Source organism: Euleptes europaea, chromosome 4, assembly GCF_029931775.1.
Source record: "Euleptes europaea isolate rEulEur1 chromosome 4, rEulEur1.hap1, whole genome shotgun sequence".
NCBI classification, from domain to species: Eukaryota; Metazoa; Chordata; class Lepidosauria; order Squamata; family Sphaerodactylidae; genus Euleptes; species Euleptes europaea.
The window spans coordinates 43,802,124-43,828,623 of record NC_079315.1 but is presented as its reverse complement, the minus strand read 5'-3'; the positions used below and the strand labels follow the sequence as shown (position 1 = coordinate 43,828,623).

The window sequence follows — 26,500 nt, the reverse complement described above, 5'->3', positions numbered from 1 at the left end:
TTACCACACCATATTCATTTCTATTTTACCTTGTTTAAATTAATTCACTGCACTTGTTTAATTTAATACGGGTAGGCTGTGTTTACTTGAAAATTCATAGAAGTAATGACCAAATTCCATGTTCTCCACTGGGCAAAGCCACACAATATTTTCAAGACACTCTCCTCCAAATAAACCTTTAATGTAAAAAGGGGGCACATTAAATCTTGGGCAGGCAACAAGGGTTTGTTCTGATTGTGTGAGCATATGTCGGTAAGAGCATAGACATTAATCAAGAAAAGGGCCAGCCCAGTAGTAATTTTACACATAAAAAAAAGGCAAGGATTTAAACTTCTACAGAAAAAGCAGTTGGTATTCTTTACATCTTAACACTTTTTACATCTTTAAATTTTAACAATTGTATGTTTCTGTTCAGAACACCCTTATCTGATGGTTGTCTATTTTTCCATGCAGAATGAATGTTAAATGTAAGACTCCATGGGGTTCATGGCCCTCACAACATTATACAATATTAGTACAATGAACCCAGATTTCATAAAGCACAAATATATAATTAAACCCTCATTTGAAAATCTTTCCTTAAAATAAAGAAATATTTTCCCAGTACACAGATTCTCTATCATGTGTTACAATTTGTAAGAGTATAATTTCACACTGATAACACATTACATTAGGAGCATCCGTAATCTTTTAAAACCAGATATCACATTTTTGATCAGTTACTTATTAAACCATGGCTCCATATGTTTAAATTTCTCACTGACTTCTTAACATAATATAAAGCAGTAAACTAACTATGTATGTTAACCATGATTCATAGAATCCTAGAATAGAATCATAGAATAATAGAGTTGGAAGGGACCACCAGGGTCATCAAGTCGAACCCCCTGCACAATGCAGGAAATTCACAACTACCTCCCCACACACACCCCTAGTGACTAGAAGATTGCCAAGATGCCCTCCCTCTCATCATCTGCCTAAGGTCACAAAATCAGAATTGCTGACAGATGACCATCAAACCTCTTCTTAAAAACCTCCAGGGAAGGAGAGCTTGCCACCTCCCGAGGAAGCCTGTTCCACTGAGGAACCGCTCTAACTGTTAGAAAATTCTTCCTAATGTCTTAATTTCAACCCGTTGGTTCTGGTCCGACCTTCTTGGGCAACAGAAAACAACTTGGCACCCTCCTTTTTATGATAGCCCCTCAAGTACTTGAAGAGGGTTATCATATCAGGCTAAACATACCCAGCTCCTTCAACCTTTCCTCATAGGACTTGGTCTCCAGACCCCTCACCATCTTTGTTGCCCTCCTCTGGACACGTTCCAGCTTGTCTACATCTTTCTTAAATTGTGCCCAAAACTGAACACAGTACTCTAGTTGAGGTCTAACCAGAGAGACTAAAGCGATAACATCCCTTTGCGTGATCTGGACACTATACTTCTGTTGATGCAGCCCAAGACCGCATTTGCCTTTTTAGCTACTGCATCACACTGCTGACTCATGTTCAGTAAGACCCCAAGATCCTTTTCACACACACTACTGCTCAGACAAGTCTCTCCCATCCTATAATTATGCATTTGATTTTTCCTTCCTAAATGCAGAACTTTACATTTGTCTTTGTTGAAGTGCATTTTATTAGTTCTAGCCCACTTCTCCAAACAGATTTACCCAAACAGACAAATTTCAACGGACTTAATTTCAGCCAATATAGGGAAAAATCAGTGCAACAGTACCCAAAGGGTTCTAGAATCTGACAATTCCCATAAACAGAACTATCTTGTTAAAACTAGTAACATGGAACGCAAACTAATTATGTCATAGGAATATGTTGACATAGTTTACTTTCTTTCATATCTTATGAATGTACATCTTTCAAGCCATTGAAAACAGGTATAACGTAAGTTGTATATATATACTGGGTGTGTGGAGGGGAAGTAGTTGTGAATTTCCTGCATTGGACTAGATGACTCTGGTGGTTCCTTCCAACTGTATGATTCTATGATGTATAGCAGATATAATTGATCCAAGGCTAGCTCATTTTCACCTCCCCCACAGATTGTCTTCCAACCTTACCATCACCTCTTTCCTGGAACTCACAGGAAGGGCAGTTGACCCCAAAGGTGACAGCATGGATGGGAGGTGGTTCCCCTGTTCTTCTTGCCCCTGCAAGGGGAACCTGCTCCTTAATGGTGGCAGCACAGGCAGGAGGTTCCCTCCCCACAACCTTATCACTGCCTCCTCTTGGGTCCAGGGAAGGCTAGATACAAAGGCTTTACATTTTAAAAAAAACAAGCCTTCAGTTTATTAAGTATCAAGCATTAGTATTGTGCCGATTGATAGCCTGAAAAGTAGTGGAAACATGGATAAAAGATTTAGATAGATTATTGATTTAAAAAATGTCCAGTATGACATGAATGATTAATTCAAAATGAACTCCCTGAAAGATTGTTTACACTGTATGTATGTGAAAGATTGAGAATGCTATGTTTGTTCATTTTTTGTCAGTGCAGTTCAGCTCCTAACAATTAGTATAAGGCACAGTTTTCTGAAGATAGCAGAGTCCTTCTCCTGCTGGAGAGGAGAGGAGAACAGGATAAGAGGTATTGTGGGGAGCAGCCAGACTAAACAATGAAGAACTTTTTTAATCACAAAGATTTTGTCTCTTAGCCAAGAATCCAATCTTTGCATAGCAAGAGTATAGTAGATACAATTTATCCAGGGCTGGTTTCAGCAGTTACTCTTGCCCCCTCCTCATCCCCATCCCAGCTGTAATCAGAGAATCTGCAATCTTCTGAAACTGCCCCATCCTAATTGTTAGGGATGGGACAGCATTTTCTGACAATAGCAGAGTTGCTCTCTGATTACAGCCAGAACAGCCAGAAACAGAAGGGAAGGCTGAGAAGCCAAGAGGCCACAGAACAAAAGTGCTGCTTTCATCATCATGGTGACCCAAGTAGCATCTTATGCTGTTTGTACCATGAGGTGGCTCTGAACTGATTCATTTGTCATTGTTTAAACACAAACGATACAGTTCCTCATCCAGAAACTCTTGCACACAGGAGGCACTGCTGCCTTTGAGGATTTCACGTTCCACCCTCTGTCTGTTGCAACACTGAGTATCACCTAATGGGGAAGAACAGGAGAATCCCATCCAAAAGCTGATGGGGCCAGACAATGCAAACCATCAGTTCAGCAACATACATCCATTTTGGATGTAGGCTACTGAGTGCAAGATATGGGATTTTCACTCCACTGTTGCACCACTTAATTCAGGCAGATCCAGAAAAGTGATTTATTTATGAACAAGTTTGGTCTACAGAAAGAGGGTTTGGTCTGACAGCCAGGTACAGCAACACTGAGGGCATTCTATACACATGGTTTCTACCTGAATGGGGCCAACCAGGGGAACCTCTGAGGTTAGGAGAGACATTCTGATTTGTAGCTGGAAGTGACATCCTGATGCTCTATACATTTACTCATCTCTGGTTTTTTAAATTTATTATTGATGGAGATATGTGAATTCTTAGTGTTGTAATGTCATTTCTGGGTACATACTGGAAATGACATCACAACATCACATGTTGCTCCATGCTTCTTCTGCTGGATTGAAGAGGCCTAGGTGGTCTGGAGCCTGGGGGCAGGAGATTTCCCTCCACCCCCAGGAGGATGGCAATTCTATCTATTGGTGATAAACTATTGTAATAAGGAACATACTGCAGTTTTCTGTATAAACGAAAAGATAAAACAGGTGCTACAGTATACTATTTTCCTTGTTATTTATGTAGAGAGGATGTGGATAGTTACCTGTGCATCAGCCAACATGATATCCTTCAGCATGGGTTGGCCCCTAGGCTCTCCATTTTCCATCTTCACGTAATGCACCTGGTATCCTCGGATTTGACCATGCTGCTTATTGGGCACTGGGGAACGCCATGACACTTTAACAGATGTAGAGTTGACAGCCTCTACCTCGACTTTGCGAGGCGGACCACTAGGAACTGGAACACATCAGTGGATAAAAGAAGAATTACAGGCACTTGTTCCAACCAACCAGAGTCTTTTCTTTCTTTCTTTTCTTTTAAAGGGCAGACCCACTAAGCTTTCCTTGAAGAATACAAATGAAAACACTCAACAAATCTGCTCTACATTTCAGTGAAAAGATCAAAAACCATGACTGATGCAAAAATGGAAGAAAAAGAGTATTAGAGAAATAGAAAAACAAGTAAAAATGTACAAAAGCCAAGGAAGATGCTTTGAGACTCAAAGCATTAAAGAAGTATTTTAGTAATCAAAATAATAATAATTAAAAAAGACTCGTAAAATGCTGGTAGTTTTCTGACTTTTTTTAAGTGGAAAAAAAAGATGATAGGTTTTGGTCTGCCATCTTCTATGTTCAGACATGGAAGACATTCAACATCCAAAATACTTTTAAAACCAAGGAGCATCAGTTTTCCAAAAGAGAGAAACACAAATGATGAAGAAAGAGTTAAAATGGGAGAGTTTTTAAAAGTAAGAAAAAAAGGAGGGAAAAACTCCAAACATTTGTATTTTTTAAGAAGAAGAGAGGGAAAGGGCCATGCTTATGAGTAGCAGCACTTTTCAAATATTTTCCCCTCACAAAAAGATATTTTGATTTCAAAAGTAAAAAAAAAACAAAAAAAACACAAATGCAGACATATGCATTTGTGTTTAAAATATTTCAGAAAATTTGGGGTAAATTTTAAGGAACAGGGGAATTAGATCATACAAAGCAGATTGAGTGAGAGAGTCAGAGTCAAACGGATGGGTTGGAGGCAACATACCATCTTCATCTGTCCGAATCAATATAGATTCACTCTCTGGGCCAGGTCCGACATCAGTGTGGGCTGTCACAGAAATCCGATATTCAGTCCATTTTTCCAACTGTTCCAAAAGGTACTGTGTAGTGTCCGGAGCAATTCCCAAAATGTCATGGGCCTTGTCATCTTCCCCATCAATTCCAGTGAACTTGATGGAGTAGGAAGTGATAATTCCATTCTGTTTTTCCACTGGAGGAGGCTGCCAACTTACCAAAATGCTAGTGGAGCTGGGACTGTTGCAACTAATGTCTTGAGGAGGAGCTGATGGCTCTAATTTCAGTAGTGGGTTAAAGGAGGATTTAAGTGAAAGGACAGAAGTGGTTGAAGAAAAGAATGAACAGAAGGAAACAAATAAATAATAAAGGGCGACCCAAGAAAAAACAAAAATCACAAATTTAAAAGCAAAAACTTTAGATAATTTTATGAGCCTTGGCTTATTAAAGTGAACCAACTGAATATGAATTAACTAAAAGGTGAAAAGGGATGTGAGGGGAAATTCATGAAAATGAGCCTCAATATACTGTTACCTACCTGTTATTAACAATTCTTCTTGAAATAAAACCACAAATATTATACTGTGATGCATCTGTACACCTAAGCTCCTATCTTATGTGTTCACTAGTCTTTTTCCTTTTTTTAAAGACCCCCCCCAAACAAGCCACTATTTTAGCATGTCAGACACACTAGTGAGTGTGTACTGTTTCCTTCTCATTATAGAAAATATTACCTTACACAAACTGCTGGAAAAATTCATAGCTATTTTTAATGCCTACACGTTCAAAATCTCAGCCCACTTCCCCCAAAATAAATTCTTCAGCACACTTCTATCACTGCAGTCCTAAGCAGGTATACTCAGAATTAAGTCCCACTGAGGTCAATGGTACTTTCTCTCTAGTAAGAGTTCTTAGGATGGCAGCTTGTGTTTCTTTTTTTATAATGGAGCCTACCCAGATTATATGAAATATACTTAAGGTTTAGATCAAAAGATTTTATTTAAGCATTTAACATACTATAAGGCATGCAGAATCAATAAGGAGATGATGGTATTCTTAGGCAAAGATTTACCTACCATGAAAAAAGTGACAGGGCTGATGATTCTGACTGTAACTTGTACTTACCCTAAATCCAGTCTCTCTTTTATATTTTAGCTCGTCTTGGAGAACCTTGTCTAGCAAAGAATTAAAGTCTACCAGCGATTTTATAATGTCACATATAAACAGCTGCCCACCCCTCATACTACACAAAACAGCTATTTAAAAATAAAAGGATGCTTAGCAAAAAAAAGTAATGTGTTCTAACTAAATTTTATAATACACTTCACTTAACCATCCATTATTTACATCCAATGTTCACTTTGAAAAAAGAACTAAATTGCTTGCCCATTGTCATGTATGTCAACAGATAAGTACAAAATCTTAGAACATTTGGCTCTCTGGAGTTATAATCCATTAAGGTACAAACTTTAATACAACTTCAAATGGCCTTCAGTGAACTTACTTAAAGCTATTCATACATCTTGCATGCTTGGGAAATTGAATGTCCTAAAGCTACATACATTTATATGAAGCTTTATTGATTTTAGTGTAATGTTAGCCCTTTCTATCTTTTTCTTTAAGTGCCTACCTGGCGTGCATATATGTGCCCACAACCTATTTTCTTTTCTGTAAAACCTCTCTATGGGACCTTAAAACACACATTTGATTTTGATCCTTTGACCTCAGAGCAAAGGTTAAGAGATCCATTGCTGGAGGGGCCAAAATATTTTGTCTCATGACTGGGTATCATATAACTCTTCTAAGAAAATGTTAATATCACGCCTGCAGTCTTTTAAGTTTTCCTGTCTAAACATTTTATTCCGATTCTCAATGGATTGCAACTAGAAAACAAAAAGGCTTTCACTCGCTTGTCAACAAGTATAAGGAAGATAAATAAAGTAATCAAGGAGAGACACCTACTTGACTGCATTGTTCTGGCTGAAATTTCTGCAGTTGAAGCACCAAGGCCCTGTGGAGAGCGTGCAGAGAGACGGAAGTAATACAAACTATTTGGTTTCAGGCCTTGCAAATGGTAAGATGTTGCTGGTTCAATAGAAATTCTCTGCTAAATGGTAAAGAAGAAAAATGTAGGGGAGAAGTAATTAATAATCAGATATCAGGATGTTTTCTTGAAAAGAATACCTAAAACCAATCCTAAAACCTCTTCTCATAAAAAGTGCTAATTAAAACATAATAGTTGCCATATGGAGACAGTGGTCTCCACTGGAAACAGGTGGTAATAGCTCAATGCAACACCCATAGTGTATGAAAGCCACACACAATATGAATAAGGCTCACTGTGTGGAAACCTTGTGTTTGAAATGCTCATTCCTGGCATGGAGAATCACCAAAAAATTGTGGGGATGAGGGTTCATGCACTTTATAGCTACTTTGTGGAACTTCAACTTTATGTAAGGATTTCTAGAGGCCTCCACAAGGTAGTTATAATATTTGATTCAACCATCAACTTAAATGGAATTCAGATAGCTAAACGTGTTTCAATATTGCTTTGTTTAAAGTTCTGTAGATAGTTTCTTAGAGTTTTCTGAGTAGATCTAGAATGGTAAATAATTATTAGAAGCAAACAATATGTTTCGGAATTACCCAAACAATAAGCATATGATACTAACCACTATTAGTTTCAGGTAGGCAGTTTGACACTAGTCAGGAATACAACAACACTGGAATACAAACTTAGTTATCTGTATTGGTTACAGAAATCAAGATGACCACTGATAGTCATCTTGAATTCTGAAAGCAAACACATTGCAATCATGAGCCTTTCCATCTCTCAAGAAACTCAAATATACAACTTATACTGTGCATTCCTGACTTCTGAGGGCAAAAGACCTCAGGAGGCCAGGAAGTTGTCGTGCCGGCGTCCGAGCTACTTACGCCAGCAATAGTGGCCCCAACACCGGAGGGAAGGCCTGGTCGCTGGTCGCCGCCATGGCAGTGCTGCCCCAGGATGCAGATGGGGCCTTCTGCTGGCGTCCCACCAGCATAGAAGGCGGCACCGGCATCCCAGGTGTCCTGGGAGGCGTTCCCGGGGCGGGGCGGGGGAGGAGCAGCCATTAGGCAGCTTCCTCTCCCTGTTCGCCCCAGGTATGCCGGCGGCGAGAAGAGCACGGCTGTGGCTGCTTTTTAGTAGGCGCAGCCTCACTTTTCTCTATGGGGCAAAAAGGCCCCATTACACACACAAAAAAGCCTTGAAAAGGCTTTTTTTGGTGTGTTTCGGCGTGCTGGGAATGGCTACAGGAGGCGGCGGGGCAGCGCCTCCTCCCCACACACCGATTTTCAGGAATGCACTGATAATTGGTATGGGACTAACTTTATATTTACCAATTGTGATTTCCTTGTACAAACACTGACAGATTTAAACAAGTTCACACATGTTTAAGATGAAGAAAACAGCACATGTATTAGAAATAATGTCATTGAAAGCCATGTGCTGTGGGGAAAAATCCATCAAACCTAACCAAGTCTTCAAAAGGTAGAGGTGGAAGCACTGGATCATTACTCTCCCATGAAGTGAGGTTACATCACAACGTTTACTAGGCAGATTATGTTTACAGGGTGGTTTGCCATTGTCTTCCCAGTCATCTACACTTTACCCCCAACAAGCTGGGATCTACTTTTTCTGGCATTCAATAATCAATATCAATAATAAAACAATTTTGGCCGCTCCTTTAGAGTTGCTACTAAATGTCATTGTAATTAAAATTCCAAGTGGATTCAGGAGCACTGCTTGAACAAGTTATCTGAGGAACTGTGTGAGTGTGAGTGTGGAGATCTCACATCCTTCAGATAAAATATGACGCAGAGCACCTAAAGTGTAGCTAAGATTAATTTCATGAGCTACCTGTATAATATCTTAACTGGCAGCACAAAAAGAATATTACTTCACTGTTATCTTTAACATGAATTTGAAGCTTGGGCATAACTCAGATACAACATCAGGCCATGGTCTGGTACTACCTGAACAACCTCTGTGGTATATCTCTTCTCTTGCACATAGGGTTGCCAGGTCCCCCCTCTCCTCCTGCAGGAGGTTTTTAGGGCTGAGGTGAGGGGGAAATCGCATGCGCACAGCCACGCCAACGCAATCGCGTCACTTCTGATTTACACCCAGAAGTGCCGCATCGCAAGAGCCCTTTTGCCACTCAAACTGGGAGTTTGAGTGGTAAAAGGCCCGTTGCAATGCAGCACTTTCAGGTGTAAACAGGAATTGACGTGGCACGGCAGGCAAGCACGCATGCATGCGTTGCCCGCTGACCCTCAGCTGGTCGACAGGAAGCCAGGTGGATTGGCGGGAGTTTGCTCACCACCACCTGGCACTTGGCACACTACGTGCACAGTCAAAGTAATTTAATCACCTTTTATTTAGTGCAAATGGGCAAACTTGGGTTGTGCTTTCCTTTCATACCAAGAGTACAAACCAAAAATAAACTGCATTTTGTTGTCATGGTTTACAAGGCAAACACAAAACATAGTATGACCATTCACATAGCAGCAATTTGTGCTATATTGGTAGGCATCAACTCACTGACTATGCAAAAAGAGGGGGCATACACATACAGTATGGGAAAGGGAGCATACTAGTACAGCATTTATTTACATAGTGCAAAATTACGGTTCTGTGTAGTGTTTGAACCATTCACCAGTGTCAGAAATGCAAGTGCAATTTGGGAAATTTAACACAGATGCAACAGTGTGTTAAAGAAGAGAAAATAGTTGATTTACCTCTTCACCATGTTCTCCATCTTTGTAAACAAGATCATAATTGGAGATTGTGTCAGACCGTGGAGGGGTCCAAGAAAGTAATATGCTTGTTTCAGATTCGGGTTCTGCTTTGAAGTTCAATGGCTGTCCAGGTACTGAAGCATGGGGATACAGTATCAACAAATGTTTGTTCTTGCTATACATTTACTAAAAGCCACTTAAGAGTTATTTCTTATTATTATATACTCTATACCAGGAGTCCTCAACCTTTTTGAGCCTGTGGGCACCTTTGGAATTCTGACATTGTGTGGTTGGTGCAGCCACACAATGGCTGCCACAGGAGGTGGAGCAAGCCACCAAAATGCCTGCTGCAGCTTACCTTCTGCTGTGGTGGCACCTGCTGCCAAAGCAATATCTTTTTAAAAATCTGCAATGCTATCTCCAATGGCCAATCAGAAACCTTGTTGGGCAAACGCCCCACCCTGCTCTGCCCACTCGGCAGACACCAGGAAAGGTGTTGGCAGGCACCAAGGAGCCCATAGGTGTTGGCAGGCACCAAGGAACCACCAAGTTAGGGACTTCTGCTCTATATAGTCCATTGAGTTTTAAATTAAAGGTTTTCTTAAACACAAATGTACACCAAGATGGCCAAACAATACTACCTTCACATTTCTAATAATAAAAACAGACCACACATAATCAGAACATACTCATTAATGAGAACAATAACTAGTCCAAAATAATATAAGTGCAAGAGTATTGGCAATGACTCTCAGAAGTTGATATTTGTTAGATCACTGTTTAACAATCAACTTCATCAGACAGACAGAGAGGAACTCAAATACTGTTTGCAGTCATTCTTGTTTACTTGACCTTGACTCTCAGTTCTAGTGGCTAGCAAAAACAACAACAACAACAACCTCTTGTGGCCTCAAGAAATAAGTGTGCTTAGACAGGAGTAACTCTGCATAGGATTACACTATAAATACCGTATGGATTCTAGAACTGGATCTATATTGAAATGGAATCAAAAGTGAGTTGAATTCTCAACATCTCCAGGACAGGCCATCTAATTAAGCCCCCTCCCTTCCCCCAAAGAGTTGCTCTGCAGCCATACAATCTCATGTGAAAGAAATCGATTTTCCTTTGTCAACACATCCCAGCTCCTGTGTTATAAATTTTAGATATTTTCCAGGTTCTTAAATACCATTTGGTTTCCATTTCCAGTCAATAAAAGCTGATTGCAAAGAATAATCCTCTTTAAAATAAAAAGACCATTGCTTTTGAAGTATTTGACCATTTAAATGTATCTCCCTTTTTAAAAGCAAATTTCCTTTTGACTTCTTTTAATGTCTTAAGAGAGGTAACAGATAATTGAAAAAAATATTTCTTTTACCCTGTAATACAGCATTTAGCAAACTGGAGTTCAGGGATCAATGGGATTCTGCATGGGTACTGCAGAGAGCCTGTGAGTCCTTTGCAAGGATAGAGGGTGAGCCCCTCTCATGCCCAAATGGAGAACATGAAAAGAAAGCCCTCTCAGTTTTCTAGGAATGAAAGCAGATGGGGTAAGCATTGGCTTTGTTTACTTTTGAAGGGCAGGAGTTGCTACCCAGCGACTTAGCTTCCAGATCACCTCAAAGCAATAAAAAGAAAGCATGCTGCTTCATTGCAGGGGTCCAAATAGGAACACTGAGTGGCTATGTGACACTAAGAAGGCATATTCCTAATAAAGTTATCATAGTTACTTCAGGTATATAATTGAACTGGTTCATTCTATTTTCCAATTAAAGGATTTCGTCACAGAGAGAGATGCCATTCTGCATCCAATAATAATAATATATCCAATAATATAGATCCAATAATAGCCAATACTGAGTTCAATGGTATACCAGAAGTTCTGGCGATCCTCATTTGTTTCTATTTCTATGATCAGCTGCAAAAGGTTTTTCAAGCTCCTTCCCACACCTCTTCAGCTGGCCTTGGGTTAAAAGTTAACCAATAAGGAAATTTCTTGTTGGGTCTTTCAAAAAGTTCCTTCCAATAAAGAGGGAATCTTGATTAGATTAGAATTTGAGTCAGGCCTTTTGAACTTTGGATCTGTACAATCAGCTACCCTCTGAAACCTGACCTTGTAGGCCAGACAAATAACCATTTCACTAAAGTTTTGTTTAAAGTGCAAGAATGTGGTTTTTAGTCACTTAAGAACATAAGAAAGGCCCTGCTGGATCAGACCAAGGTCCATCTAGTCCAGCAGTCTGTTCACACAGTGGCCAACCAGGTGCAATTTAATACTTAAATTGTATTATTTAACAATTCTCATGAACACTAATGGGGAGTAAAAGACATAAAGAGAAAGGAGAAGAGGGGGAACAGGAAAAATAACCTATATCAAATTCCATAAAGATGCTTACAGCAATGCACTATTACACATCCACACAATATGCCATTCTACAGAGACCAACATCAAGTCACTGCACTATCTTAACAATATGCTTTTATACTAGGGTTGCCAGGTGCCCACTTGTGGCGGGCAACCCCCCGGCCATTTACCTCTCTGCCCGACAACCACCTGAGGGTTGGCGGGCAAGTACATGCGCGCACGCCAATGTGCATGCATCACTTCCGGTTTAGAACCGCAAGTTCCACCATGCGAGGGCCTTATACCTCTAAGTTTGAGTGGTAAAGGGCTGCTTTACCACTCAAACTAAGAGGTAAAGGCCCCTTGCGAAGCGGCACTTGCTGTTCTAAACCGGAAGTGATGTGCGTGCATTGGCGCACGCACTGACACTTTCAGAAAAAAGCCTCCCGCCTGAGGAGAGAAGGGACCTGGCAACCCTATTTTATACTTATGCCGGTAGTACACCATTACCCATATTCCAGTACACTAGTGCATACAACATATGTTCTCCAGAGAAGACTAAGATCGTCCAATGCTAATTTACTGGTGGTCCCCGGCCCAAGGAGTGTCTGGCTGACCTTACGGAATTCCACAGGGCCTGTAAAATGGAACTGTTCCACCAGGCATATGGTTGAGGCCAGCTATGGTTGTGCTATAAATGCTGGCCTCCCTATCCTTTCTGACACTGCGGAATAATAACTAGCTGCAGGTCATACTGTGGCTGTATACTGCAATTCTAAGCACCATTAAGAATTAGAATATGTGATTTTAATCCATTCAGGGCTGTTTTAATGTATTGTTTTATCTGATTGTATTATTGTGTTGAATATTTTATAGATTATGTGAATCACTCTGAGCCTGGCATGCTGGGGTAGAGCGGGTTATAAGTTTGACTAAATAAATAAAAACATAAGAGTTCGTAACTGCACATAACCCAATAATATATCATAGCTTTTCATAATCTACTATTAAACATATCCCAACAAAACATCTACATCCTACTCAGCACTTGAAAGCTCTGATTAAACCTCTCTATATCAAAAATAATTACCTAAAAGGGGAGCAATACTTCTCTCCTCTTATAACCCTCCTGTCATCTTCTTCTCTTGTCTGCTTTTCTTAATAATGATTGACTTCCGTCTTGTCAGTCTACCCATATATAAATGTAAGCCCTAATGCTTCATCATAAACTTGAAAACTTCTAGTTATGTGCTGCTGCAATCCTTCACTCAACTACAAGGACGGAAGGGGTGGTTTCAGCTGTGCTGGTCTGTAGGTGGCAAGCTTCTCCCTGTCCACTCTCTCCATATCATGCATAATTTTATAGACCTCTATCATATTTTCCCTTAACCACCTTTTTTTAAGCTAAATATCCCTAAGCATTTCAACCGCTCCTCATAGGGCAGTTGCTCTAGCCCCCTGATCATTTTGGTTCCTCTTTTCTGCACCTTCTCATGCTCTACAATATCCCTTTTTCCTTTTTTAGGTGTGGTGACCAGAATTTACACAGTATTCCAAGTGTATACAAGGACAGTATGAGAGCCTTGTCTAATTATGGCCAGCATGGAATTTGCCTTTTTCACAGCAGCCACACACAGGGTTGACATCTTCATCGAGCTATCCACTACCACAACATCCCTTTCTTGGTCTGTCGCTGCCAGCACAGATTCCATCAGTGTTTATGTGAAGCTGGGATTTTTTGCCCCCAATATGCATCACTTTACACTTGCTCACACAGAATCTCATTTGCCATGTTAATGCCCATTTAATGCCCAGTTTGAAGACATCCATTTGGAGCTCTTCACAATCTGATTTTGTGTTAACCACCCTAAACAATTTCATGTCATCTGCAAACTTGGCCACCTCACTGTTCATCCCCATCTCCAGGTGACTGATGAACGGGTTGAAAAGCACTGGTCCCAACACAGATCCCTGAGGGACTCCACTACACACATCCCTCCATTGTGAGAACTGACCATTGATTCCTACTCTCTGCTTCCTATTTTTCAGCCAGCCCTCAATAAGAGGACTTTTCCTCTGATCTCATGACTATGAAGTTTGCTTAGCAGTCTTTGGTGGAGGCTTTGTCAAATACACAATGTCCACAGGCTCATTCCTGTCCACATGCTTTCTGACACTTTCAAAAAACTTTAAAAGTTTAGTGAGACAGGACCTAACTTTACAGAAGCCATGTTGGGGTTTGCTCAGCAGGACTCGTCCTTCTATATGCTTGACAATTCTTTAATAATGCTTTCCATCAATTTAACTGGAACAGATGTTAAGCTAACTGGCCTGTAATTTCCTGGGTCCCCCCTGAAACCCCCTATTTTATAAATGGATGTTACATTGGCCAATCTCCAGGCATCTGGAGGCTGATCTAAGGGACATGTTACATATTATTGTTAGAAGTTCAGCAATTTCCCATTTGGTCCCTGTGACTTGTTAGTTTGCAGTTTGTCTAGATGTTCTAGGACTTCCTGCCTTGTTACCCCTTTTTGCCCCAGTTCCTCATTCTCCCCTTCCCCAAAACATCTGTTCAGGAGAAGGTATCTGCCCTATATCTTCAACAATGAAGATAGATGAGAAGAATTCGTTTAATTTCTCAGCAATTGCTCTATCTTCCTTTAGTGTTCCTTTATTCCCATTGTCATCCAATGGAGCAACCACTTCCCTAGCTGGTTTCCTGCTCCTAATGTACTTAAAGAATTTCTTATTGTTGGTCTTGATGTGTTTAGCAATATGTCCCTCAAAATATTTTTTTTGCATCTCTAATTGTTTGCCTGCATTTCCTTTGTGGAAGTTTGAGTTTGCTTTTGTTTGCCTCGTTTGGGCAATCCTGCCAGTTTCTGAAGGAAGCCTTTTTTCTGTAATAGCTTTCTTCACCTTACCTCTTAGCCATGGTGGTGATCTTTTGGACTTAATACCACCCTTCCTGACCTGCGTTATACAATTTAGCTGCGAATCTAGTATTGTGGACTTGAGTAACTCCAAGCCTTTTCCAGACATTTAACCCTCCTAACTGTTCTTTTCAACTTCCTTTTTACCAGGTTTCTCATTTTAGAGAAGTTCCCTCTTTTAAAAACAAAGGTAATTGTATGAGATTTCCCAGGCACTTTCCCACATACATATACATTAAATTTGATGCCACTGTGGTCACTATTGCCAATTGGCTCAATGACATTCACATCATGCACTAAGTCTTTGGCAGCACCACAAAGTATCAAGTCCAGGATGGCCTCCCATCTAGTTGGGTCCATGACCAACTGTTTGAGGGCACAGTCATTGAGGATGTCTAGAAATTTTGTCTCTTTGGCTTGACTCTATTGCTTTGTAACTCAGCTGTAAAAAGACAAGTGTTTTTTAAAGAATCTGTGCAATCTCTTTTCAGCCAGTTCAGTATATTACTATATCAACAATGCAAGAGTTTAACTGTGTTAATGTGAGTGTTTTTAATGGCTACACTGTAGGGCTTGGGACAGGAAAACATGACTGGGATGAAATCATGGGGAGGGGAGATCAGGATAGGTTACAAATCTCAGCTTGAACTGCCTTGCAGAATTGTTGAGAGGATAACATGGCCCCTCCTTGTAATAGCCCAAATGGGAATGTCATAAATAAAAGTATTGAAAATGTTTTTGCAGTACAGCAATGCACCAGTATAAAGTCAAAAGGCATTGTGCTAGTAGTTCTAATATATTACAGGGCTTAGTATATATTCAGAGTGTCAGGGCAGTTTACAAAACAAATTAAATACCTCACTAGTGTGTCATTTACTCATGCAAGGAAAGGGAAAAAGGAGCTTGTGAAGGTGATTCCAACAACACAGTACTACACATACAAGGCAGAAGATGAGCAAGAGGAAAATAATAAGAGCTTAAGGTCACTCTTCACATTTCATGTTCATGCACACCCATATTTGAAAATATGTGCGGATATTTTGTGAGCACAACAATACAGGAAACTTCTTCAGGGAACACTAGCAAACTGAAAGCACTTGATAGTAGTGTGATCTTTGTGAAAAGTAATTTTTGAGATTAAAATCTTCTTACAAACAAAAACCAGGAAAATAAATGCAAAAAGCTGATAAATGAAGATTTAGAAACAGTGTAAACCTGCTAAAGGTGTAAACAGGTAATATGCATTATTGAATAAACTGGACAAGTCAGAAAACAACAGAGCCCAACTCATCACACAGAAATTTCCAATATACTCTTTATTCTATTTTTCCCCATACATGGTCTGTCTATTCCACTGTCAGGTGAAGAGTTGGAGCTGGTCTGGGCAATTGGCTTCCCCCTGATAAATTGTCAGAACTATTACTCACCATGAATTCCATCTTACCTCCAGTCTGAGTGATGACTTGAATATCACTAGAAAGAGGTCCATCCCCAACTGAGGTAAAAGCAAGAACTTTTACAGAATAGGTTTTCTGTGGTATTAGATTCCCAATGGTTGTGATATGGCTGTCAGCCACATTGTGCTTCAACCAACTATTGACGTGTTGGGAAGGGTCCATGGTATAATAAACTCTATAACCTTGTATTTGACCATTTGGTTCTTCTGGTTCTTCCCATTGCACCAAAATGGTGGTTGAGCTCAACATACGAGCCTGTACATTACGTGGCGCACTAGATGGTGCCTGCTCCGAGGTCCGTGTTGACACAGGTTCGCTGGGTGGGCCGCGTCCAATGTTATTGACAGCAACTACTCTGAACTCATACTCAGAATATGGGCTTAAACCGGCAACGCTGTATCGTGTTGTGGCCACTCCATCAATTTCTTTATAAGGTTCCTCAGAGCTTTTAGGTTTATGCTGGATTATGTAGTAAGACACTGGCTCAGGGTTTCCAGAATCCCAAGTCAAAGTTATGCTTGTTGCTGTGCTTTCTGTCACAACAGGAGTTCCGGGAGGTTTAGGTAAGGCTAGAAAGAAAATCAATTTAATAGATGAAACATAAAGGCATGTACTCATAAGTAAGTAAACTAAGAAAAACAGTATGACAGAAAAAGCAAGTGAAAGGTCAAGTAGATTCAGTACTGAGGCAGATCTCTCTGAAAGACATCTGTCAGTAAAAATTCTAGATGAGGACCACTGCTTTATTCAATTTGCCAGAAAAGTACAAGAAAAAATGTTAATAAGCATTTTGATCACAAGTTACATTACATTTGACTAAAGTAAGAAAATTAATGAAAAAAGAGAGCATGATTAAGGCCTCACATACAGAAGTGTTTGGAATATATAATTTAAGTACCAAGAAAAGTGGGAGGCCATTCCAAAAATAAATGTTTAACTGATACTTGACCACTGGGATGCTTTATAAAATTTCTGTTCCTAGAGTGAACTAAGATGAAGAAAAAATAGAAAGTTATGCCAATGCAGCTATTTAAGGTGGACAACACAGGGCTTCAAACTGAATTAATTCCACCTGACTCATGTAATGTTAATTGTGATAATTCTTCCAGTTATTTTTTACAGACAATCTTGAAGTTTAACATATTTTCAAAACCAGATGCTCCTACATTTTGTCATCACAATTGCCAAGTTAACAAACAAATGTTTGGGGTTTCCCAGAGTGTAGTATGCAGAAAACAATATTTCTCAGTGCTTTGGAATAGGCATAGCAATGGGAAAGTGAAGAACGACTTTCTTTCAAGCTCCCTTAGAAAATTATTCCTGAAGCTAAAAAAATAAACAAATTGGCAAGCAATAGGCTTCTGTTCCACTTGTTTTCAGCAACCCTCAATTAACATAATAAGTAGGAAGTGACTCAGAAACTCATATAACAGTGATTAACCTACCTATTCATCCAATCAAGAGATTTAGGACCAATTATCAGCGCACTCATGGGAACATGTGACCGATGAATAGGGCTCCTCCTACCTGTGGAAGATCTGATGAGAATCAGCAGTGCACAAGGCCACTGCCTTGACTTTGTATATATGTAAAAAGGTAAAGGCAAAGGTCCCCTGTGCAAGCACCGGGTCATTCCTGACCCATGGGGTGACGTCATATCCTGACATTTCCAAGGCAGACTTTGTTTGCGGGGTGGTTTGCCAGTGCCTTCCCCAGTCACCTTCCCTTTACCCCCAGCAATCTGGGTACAAATTTCACTGACCTTGGAAGGATGGAAGGCTGAGTCAACCTTGAGCCGGCTACCTGAAACTGACTTCCGTTGGGATCGAACTCAGGTCGTGAGCAGAGCTTTTGACTGCAGTACTGCAGCTTAACACTCTGCACCACGGGCTCCTTGTATATATGTATGATTGGTCAAAGAATCAGCAAATATATATATACGAGCATATCTATGAGCTATATAAACAATTGCTGCTGGATGGAAGAGCCAGCCCTTAAAAATGGGTTTGGGAGGAGCTCACCATTCCCTTAAGTAATAAGAAGGTGGGAAGATAATGGATAGTTATAGTTTGCTTTATTCTTTTATTGTCTTTCATTGTCGATATTCTTAAATTAAAAAGATTAAAATTAAACTAAAAATATTAAAAAGATGAAAATAAAAAAGTTTGTTTAAGTAATTAATTTCAGTTTGTGGGATAACTCCACATATTTCGAAAGGACCTAGACAAATTACATTACACCCAACATCTCAGAAATACATTTGATTTAAAAGACATTCTTCACATATTAAGGTAAATGTAATTTCTGTTAGCATCGCAGAATATCAGCTTAGTGCAGATAACAGAAAAGAAATGCTTTCATATGGACTTCCTTGTGGCTTTGTAGTTCCCTTTGGCAAGCTGACTTCTATTATATCAAAATACTTAATTTTCTTAAGAGGTTCTATGATCCAAGGTTGCTTGAGGGTATCATTGGTTGATTCCAATGAAAAACTAGTGCCAAAAAAGATCACCCCCATATTTCTGGAAGCAAGAGGTTAAAGAAATCTAGTGTACGCTCATAGTTTCTCACTGAAGAAAAGTCTGGAATTACCTACAACATTTTTTTCAAACCTGTGTTCCCTCCAATGGAATCATTCCCAAAATATCCCTATGCAGGCAAAGATAGTCATAAATAAACAGCCTATAATATTACTGAATCATATGGTGAACAAACAGAAACCACAATAGAACAAATGTTACATTATATTTGTAGTTTCACGTACATGCATGTATATATTATTAGAAACTGCGATTCATTGAGGGAAGAAACAAATCTTGAATTAACACTAGCAGGTCAAAGAGTTTGTTAAAAAATTATATGAAATGATTAATTAGCGGATTGGATACTAATATTAAACAGAAAAATGAGAAAGGGATACATCCAAATGAAATCTGCAACATATACCCATATCAACAGTTACAAGATCTAGAGTTGTTTATACTTTGATCCAATAACATTTAAAAAATGCACATTAGGTCACAATAACTGCTAGAGGTGTAGTAGCGTGTATGTGTAAAATGCCATCAGGTCACAGCTAACTTATGGCGACCCATAGGGTTTTCAAGGCAAGAGACTTACAGAAGTGATTTGCCATAGCCCTCCTCTGTATAGCGACCCAGGAATTCCTTGGTGGTCTCCCATCCAAATACTTACCAGGGCTGACCCTATTTAGCTTCCGAGATCTGATGAGATCGGGCTAGCCTGGGCCAGGTGTAGTAGATCCAGTTCCAGTGCAAAAAGAGCACCTGAATGCAAACGAGCATTTAAGAGTAACTTGATTATAACTTTTGGCATACCTTCAAAGTGGCCATTCAATAATAAACTATGGATAGAGTAACAGCCTTATCTTTACCAGACAGCATATAGATTAAATAGTATTCGTGAGAGCATACAGGAAAGTGTGAAATCAATGGAGTAATAAAAGAGGATCTTATAGAAGAATATAAATCGCAACTGAATAAAAAATTGGTAAGTGTTTCTGTCTTTGGCTTTCCACATAAGCAGACTCTCTGTTCGATTGGGGTATTTAAGAATCTGAAAAAAACAACAAAAGGGGGGGATCCTGATGGAACTCAACCAAAATCCTGATTGCAAACCAAAGAGGTTGAGCTGAAAAATGCTAAAATTACAAATATATAAATTTTAATAAGGTGCACATGTAGATTAAAAGCATAAAACTCCTCGTAAAGGCAAAAACTTACACATTCAGTATATACAAACATAAACAACTGCGATGTACAATCTTTCTCTGACCAATATGAGATCCAAAAAGGACCAGACGCGTTTCGGCCTGGAAAGGCCTTCTTCAGTGGTCAGTATAAAATTATAAGTTATCACACATCCTAATATTATAATCATAATATAATGGGCAGTAAGAAATATCTAAAAGCCCTTCTAGTACATTGAAGCTCCCTGTGAATTTCTTTATTTCTTATACGCTAAAACCTGGCTTCACTGTCTCACCTGTTGTATGCCGGGCTCTTAAGGATGTGGATACATCAAGAATATGCCAAATAACTCATTGAGGGGTAAGAAGAAAAGTCATCAAAAGGTTGGAATGGCTAAGAATTTGAGATAATCTGGGAGCACTGGAAAAGATGGGGTGCTGTGTCCCGAGAAGGAAGGTGCACATTTTCTCTTGGCATCACCACAGAGTTTAAGATGGGGTAGTAGATCAAATGCTAATTTATTTCACGTTCATCTGGAGTACCCAGAGATCATAAAATACCAGCTTGTCAAATTTATGGCATATTGGAGGTGTTATATCAGGCCACTAGACCAGCTTTCTGCTTTTTTTTAATTTAAAGAATAGATTCTACTGAATTGGAAATGGCTGCCCATCAGACCTCCTCATAAATAGTAATGGGAAAACTATAATGGGTGATAATTAGAGTATGGTACATTGTTGTTGTGATCAAACACTGCATGGGTAACAGAAGGTAGACATGCATGTAATGTATGACCAGACACTTTGTTAAAGCAAACATGAATATGTGTTATGATTTGATGACTTTGATAAAAGTGCATCTGAAAAAAATATAGTGCATCATTATGTAGTAAGGACTGGGTCTGTGGAGCATGGCAGATGGCCTCAGCCAACATCAAAACAGAACTCTGTGCAAAGCAGCTATTTTACATATAGGTTTATACAATTTAATGCCAAAATATGCCAGGAGTAAGAATGCAAATATTCTGTACTTCTGTGCAAGGATACAGAATAGCCCTTATGATGAAAATAGAGCCTTGAAAATCTTTTGACTCAAGAAATTTTCTGTAGTCAAAGGACAACATTTCTGTTTCCCTCATAAATCCTTTCACTCCTGAATGAACTGGAAAATCAGAAGGGTAGCACAATCTACTGCACCAGATGGCTAGTGTATTAGCAAGACTGGTGTGGCACTGACATAACCAGCCATATCCTATACTCTCCGAGAGAGAGAGAGAGAGAGAGACACACACACACACAGAGAGAGAGAGAGACAGAGACAGAGAGAGAGAGATACGAAGGATCTCCAAGGATCTGAAAACATAGCAACGGCACTAGAGGTCACAGAAACCAGGTATCACAGGAGTCAATGATGTCCCCAGGTCAGCCATGTACAGAAGTAGCTCACCTACATATAGCCATTCTAGCATGCTATCCTGACCTTATCTGGCCTCTGCCCACATACTGAACAGAAAAAAAGACCTTCCTCAATAGGGAAAATCCTGGCATGCCCAGTAGGAGCAGTATAACAACTACATACTTGGGAACTCTGGAGAGGATGGTATCAATTCTATCCTGCAAAACAATCCCATTTGGGCAGGCAGAAACACAGAGGAAGACGAAAGGCCCTTCCAACCATATTTCTCAGACACCTCGACACCTCACATGACAAAAGCAATCCCCACAGAGACTGCTTTTTCCAGACAAGGGTTCCGAAGCAAAGAATGCCCAGGAGGCAGTCTTGTGCAAACTAAGGGGCACATACACAAGGATAGCAATAACATAACACACAGCACAACATTCACAGAAAACATTCCTGCCACTGCAGCAGTGTGGAAGCGCACTCATGTGAGAAACAGTAGAAGTCTTGATCAGCAGCAAGATCAGCTAGAACCCATACATCCTGTACTGCAGAGCATTCCTCTAACCACACATCCAAATGACCTCACAGGGGGAACACCCACACACATCACAGGGCATTTGGAATCCTTCATGGGCCCTTATGTTGAAACCAGATATATATACAAGGGCAGGAAAGACTGTAGAAAAAGGTATAACAAGGTGATTTACAGGAGGTCCCTGGTTCAAGCTCTGCATGTGGCAAACTGCAAGGCAGCTATGGAAAGTGTACAATGCACTGCTGTAATGTTGCACCATCAAACTCAGTCACTAGGAATGGACCACACAGACTAATAATTTGCCTTAGCGCCTTGCCATGAAGCCAAACTTTCCATGGCATTCATGGGGTTTAGTACTACTACCTGATGTTATCCATCAGAGCCACCCTTGTTTTCCATTTTCATTTCCCCTTCCTCGCCCCCCCTCCACATTGTGGGGATTCACTTGTTGGAAGCTTGTGTGGCTTATCACACACTAACAATGTTTAGGGAATTTGTGAAGCCAGATCAGCCTGCCCTTCCCTCTTTTAACTGTGTAAATTATCAAGAACCATCTAAGATGCATTCTTGCATTACTCCCATGCTGAAAACACCCGAGGTTACTTTAAAGCAAGGAATGTCAACAATCTCTTATCAACCAACACAGAAGTATAAAATTACAGATCATGTAACATGGACACAGGTATGGAACAATCCACATGTTTATTAAATAGAATCATGATTTTTCTGAATTAAAGTCATATGAATAAGTTCACTCTCTTGATCTAACAAGGCTTCTGTGACTTTGAAAGCTGCACTGACAAACCACAGAATCCCAGGTACACCTGTCCCTATCACTTCATGCTCATGATAGGCACAACTGTGCCCGTCAAACAACAGTTTGCAATGTTGCAGGAGCCAGGATGGAACAGGAGAGCTGTCAACAACACAGCAGAGCAGCTAGATGCACAATGGCCACTGTAGCTCTTGGTCATGTTGTGGGTTTAGCGGATAGTTCGCACTGCTCTGTAAACAGGATCCATGCTTGTCTCTACCTCTATTGGAAGGTTGCCTAGAAAGAGCCAACAGAGACACAAGGGTAGCAATGAATAATGTTCAGCAGTAGCAACAAATAACAAGTGGGCTCAATCACTCTGTACAGATCTGAGAGAATGGCACCACTTACATGCTCTTCCAGTACTATATTTCTCCCCCCTCCACACTGCAGGGAAGAAGAAGAGTTGTTTTTTATATGCCGACTTTCTCTACTGCTTAAGGAAGAATCAAACCGGCTTACAATCATCTTCCCTTCCCACAACAGACACCCTGTGAGGTAGGTGGGGCTTAGAGAGTGTGACTAGCACAAGGTCACCCAGCTGGCTTCATTTGGAGGAGTGGGGTAAAAAACCCAGTTCACCAGATTAGCATCCGCCGCTCCTGTGGAGGAGTGGGGAATCAAACCTGGTTCTCCAGATCAGAATCCATCGCTCCAAACAAGGGATTCACTTGTTGGGAGAAATAATGTAGTAACTGAGCCAATACTTAGCCATAGCTCACAGGACATTGCATTAAGCCCTGTCTGCAGTTTTGGCTGGGACTAGTCCATGGCAATTCTGCAAGTCAAAAGGCATCATGAGTATTTGGCCAGTGGAAGCAACAGTTGGACTGTGTATAGTCTCCAAGAAATGGGTCCATGTTTACTGTTTCCCACGTGTATATAGGGTCACACTCATGCGACATTGTGCCAGGATGACAGCAATGTTCTGCCAGCACAGCTCGAGGGGGGGGGAGTGCTTTCTTCATGTACATATTTTGCCTGACATGGTGATGGAGGAAGGACTGTTGAGCCAATACACAGCAGGTAAATGCTGCAAGTCAGGGGGATTTGCAGTAGTCAAAGTCTAAGACATGGGATTCCCTCCATTGCTTACCTGTGTGCGTGCACTATCGGTGTATCTTGAGTTATTGGAATTGAGGATCCAGTTCAGTGATTGTGTCCTAAGGTGGAGCGAGTACCTGTAAGAGTTCTGAGCGGAGCAGTGTTAGCAATGTTTGTTCTCCTCCTTGGCGGTTCACCCAAAGCAATCCCTTTTTGTGCAGTATCCTTGTTCTAGAGCAGGGGTGGGGAACCTTTTTCCTGCCAAGGGCCATTTTCACATTTATAACATCATTCGGGGGCCATACCAGGTGCAGATCTCCTGGCGCGGGGGTGGGGGAGGCTAGGGTTGCCAGGTCTCCAGCCACCACCTGGAGGTTGGCAACCCCAGGGGAGGCCACACAGAGAAGGCCTGCAGGGCGCCCCCACTCCCCCCTCCCAGGCGGGAGGGCAGCCAGCGGTGGGCCCGAGCAAAAGAGATGCCAGGGGGGTGCAGCCCGCAATCGATCGGCAAGGGAGGAAGGGAGGAAGGAAAACAGAGAAAGAGGAAAAGGGAGGGAGAAAGAGAGAGAAAGGGAGAAAGAAAGAAAAGGAAGGAGGGAGTCAAAGAAAGAGACAGAAAAAGAGGGAGAGAAAGGAGAGTGACGGAAAAAGAGGAAGAGAGAAAAGCCTTCCCCCCACACACACACCCGTGCACGCTGGCCCCGCACGACCGGGCCCCAGCCTCCCCGCCTCCCCCGCCCATGCACACCCGGTGGCGCACGGAGCCCCGCTCAACCAGGCCCTAGTCTCCATGCCCTCCCCTCCAGAGTCCACAAAAGCCCCCCCCCCAGAAGCCCAATCGGCACGCATGCTCTGCCGCTGGGAGCCTCCGGCCTCTCCCCCCTCCCGCTCACCGCTCAACAGCTGACAGGCAGCGAGAGGGGCTTACAATGTGCCACAGCGTTCCTGCATGCCGCTGCTGTAGGGGGCAGCCTTGGGGGAAGTGTCCCTCCCCCTCCCCTCTCGCCAACCAACAGCCAACAGTCGGCAAGAGGAGGTCCAAAGGGCGCTGCAGCGCCCCTGTAAGCTGCGGCTCTAGGAACACCCTCGGGGAGGGCCGCCTTGTGCCCCGCCTCCACGGCAGGGCCCCGGAGCTCCCGAGGGCCACAAAAAGTGTCCTCGGAGGCCGCATACGGCCCCCGGGCCGGAGGTTCCCCATCCCTGTTCTAGAGTTTCCATCACCAAAGTACCCTCATGTGTATTCTAAAAGTGCATGACATGACCAGATAAATGTAGCCCTTTGTCATGCAATCTGTCATCTATTATGAAGTGTATACTGTGCCAAGAAAGTTGTAATTGACAGTATTGGTATTTTAAGCAGCATTGTGATTAGGTGTGACAGGAGGCAGGCAGGGAAAATGTATACTTACATCACCATTTTCAACAGTGCTCAAGTGGGATGTGGTCTGATGAGACTTAGTATACTGACTAAGCCCTATTCCTCTCTCCAGCATGGAGATGCAAATTTCTGGACCCTATGTGGCACAATTTCAGTGCTAGGTTTACACCAGCTCAGCATTGGCAGAGTGCTATACTGGCATATCTCCACACTATGCTGACATGAGACTGAACCACAAACTGGCATTAAGACTGCAGACCTCAATCAAGTAAAATAAGTGAATACATGCTAATTATCTTACTCTACAAATTATGAGTTGAATCTAGTGGAACATCTTGTGAAAGGAGATGGGTCTTTCCCCCCATTTTCCACTTCCCTAAGCTGCCCACCGTTAGTCTTGAAAATCCTTTTTGAGAATCAGGAGAGCTTTGTGTAAATGCATCATACGGCATTACAGCAATGAAGAGGAATCACCTAAAACTGCCTTCTCTTCCCTGTTCCACTGATGCTAGCTGCCACCAGAATGTGGAAGAAGAGGCTATTTTACCTGGTCGCCCATCACTGCAGAATTCAGAACCATTTTCTTCATGAGACTTTTCAATCCTCAGAAAGGATTTTCAGAACAAATCGCAGGCTGCTTGGGGAAGGTGAAGGTGGGGAAAGATCTGCCTCACCTACTTCTTCCAGATGTTCTTTTGATGAATGCAAACTAAAATCTTTTAAAAATTAAAACAAGGTTGCACTTACCTGTAACCTTTCCTTTCCTTTATCCCTTAGAACAGGGGTGGGAAACCTTTTTTCCGCCAAGGGCCATTTGGATATTTATAAAATCATTCGTGGGCCATACAAAATTATCAATTTAAAAATCAGCCGACCAAGAATAGTATATAGCTCTCAGTCCCAGTGCACTGATGTGGATTTTTTTTTTTTTTACTTGGGGAGACCACAGCCCACAATATGTGCCCCAACCTTCTAGAGAAGCATCTGTGGTAACTGGGACATTATGATCTTCACTTTACTTTACTGATACAGCTCTATTGACCTGAAGAACATGAGCTAAATCACAATAAAATCCCCTGAGATAAAACTAATCATTCATATTCTATCCATCATTACCCTGTTTTTTTTTTTTTTTTGCAACTAATAAGGTTACACTAGGATCTGACCCAGCGAACAAAAATTTCAATTTGTCACCTATCTGTACATCAGTAACTCTTTGCAGACTGGGAGAAATAAATTTCTTCCTTATATGGGTGAACAGGCTACTTT

General features: G+C 41.1%; 1 protein-coding gene across 11 annotated transcripts in view; it reads right to left on the bottom strand.

Moving 5' to 3' along the window:
• The window catches only part of LOC130477124 (receptor-type tyrosine-protein phosphatase delta), a 619,168-nt gene that overhangs the window by 213,439 nt on the left and 379,229 nt on the right, over positions 1–26,500 (bottom strand). For 7 of the 11 annotated variants that reach the window (XM_056849115.1, XM_056849116.1, XM_056849118.1 and 4 more), the window contains 5 exons: positions 16,337–16,918; positions 9,616–9,749; positions 6,793–6,937; positions 4,802–5,107; positions 3,804–3,997 (listed from right to left, as the gene is read on the bottom strand). In XM_056849115.1, the coding sequence (XP_056705093.1) occupies positions 3,804–3,997; positions 4,802–5,107; positions 6,793–6,937; positions 9,616–9,749; positions 16,337–16,918 (1,361 nt within the window). The remainder of the gene's footprint in view (positions 1–3,803; positions 3,998–4,801; positions 5,108–6,792; positions 6,938–9,615; positions 9,750–16,336; positions 16,919–26,500) is intronic. The other 4 variants (XM_056849124.1, XM_056849126.1, XM_056849125.1 and 1 more) reach the window with 2 other exon arrangements.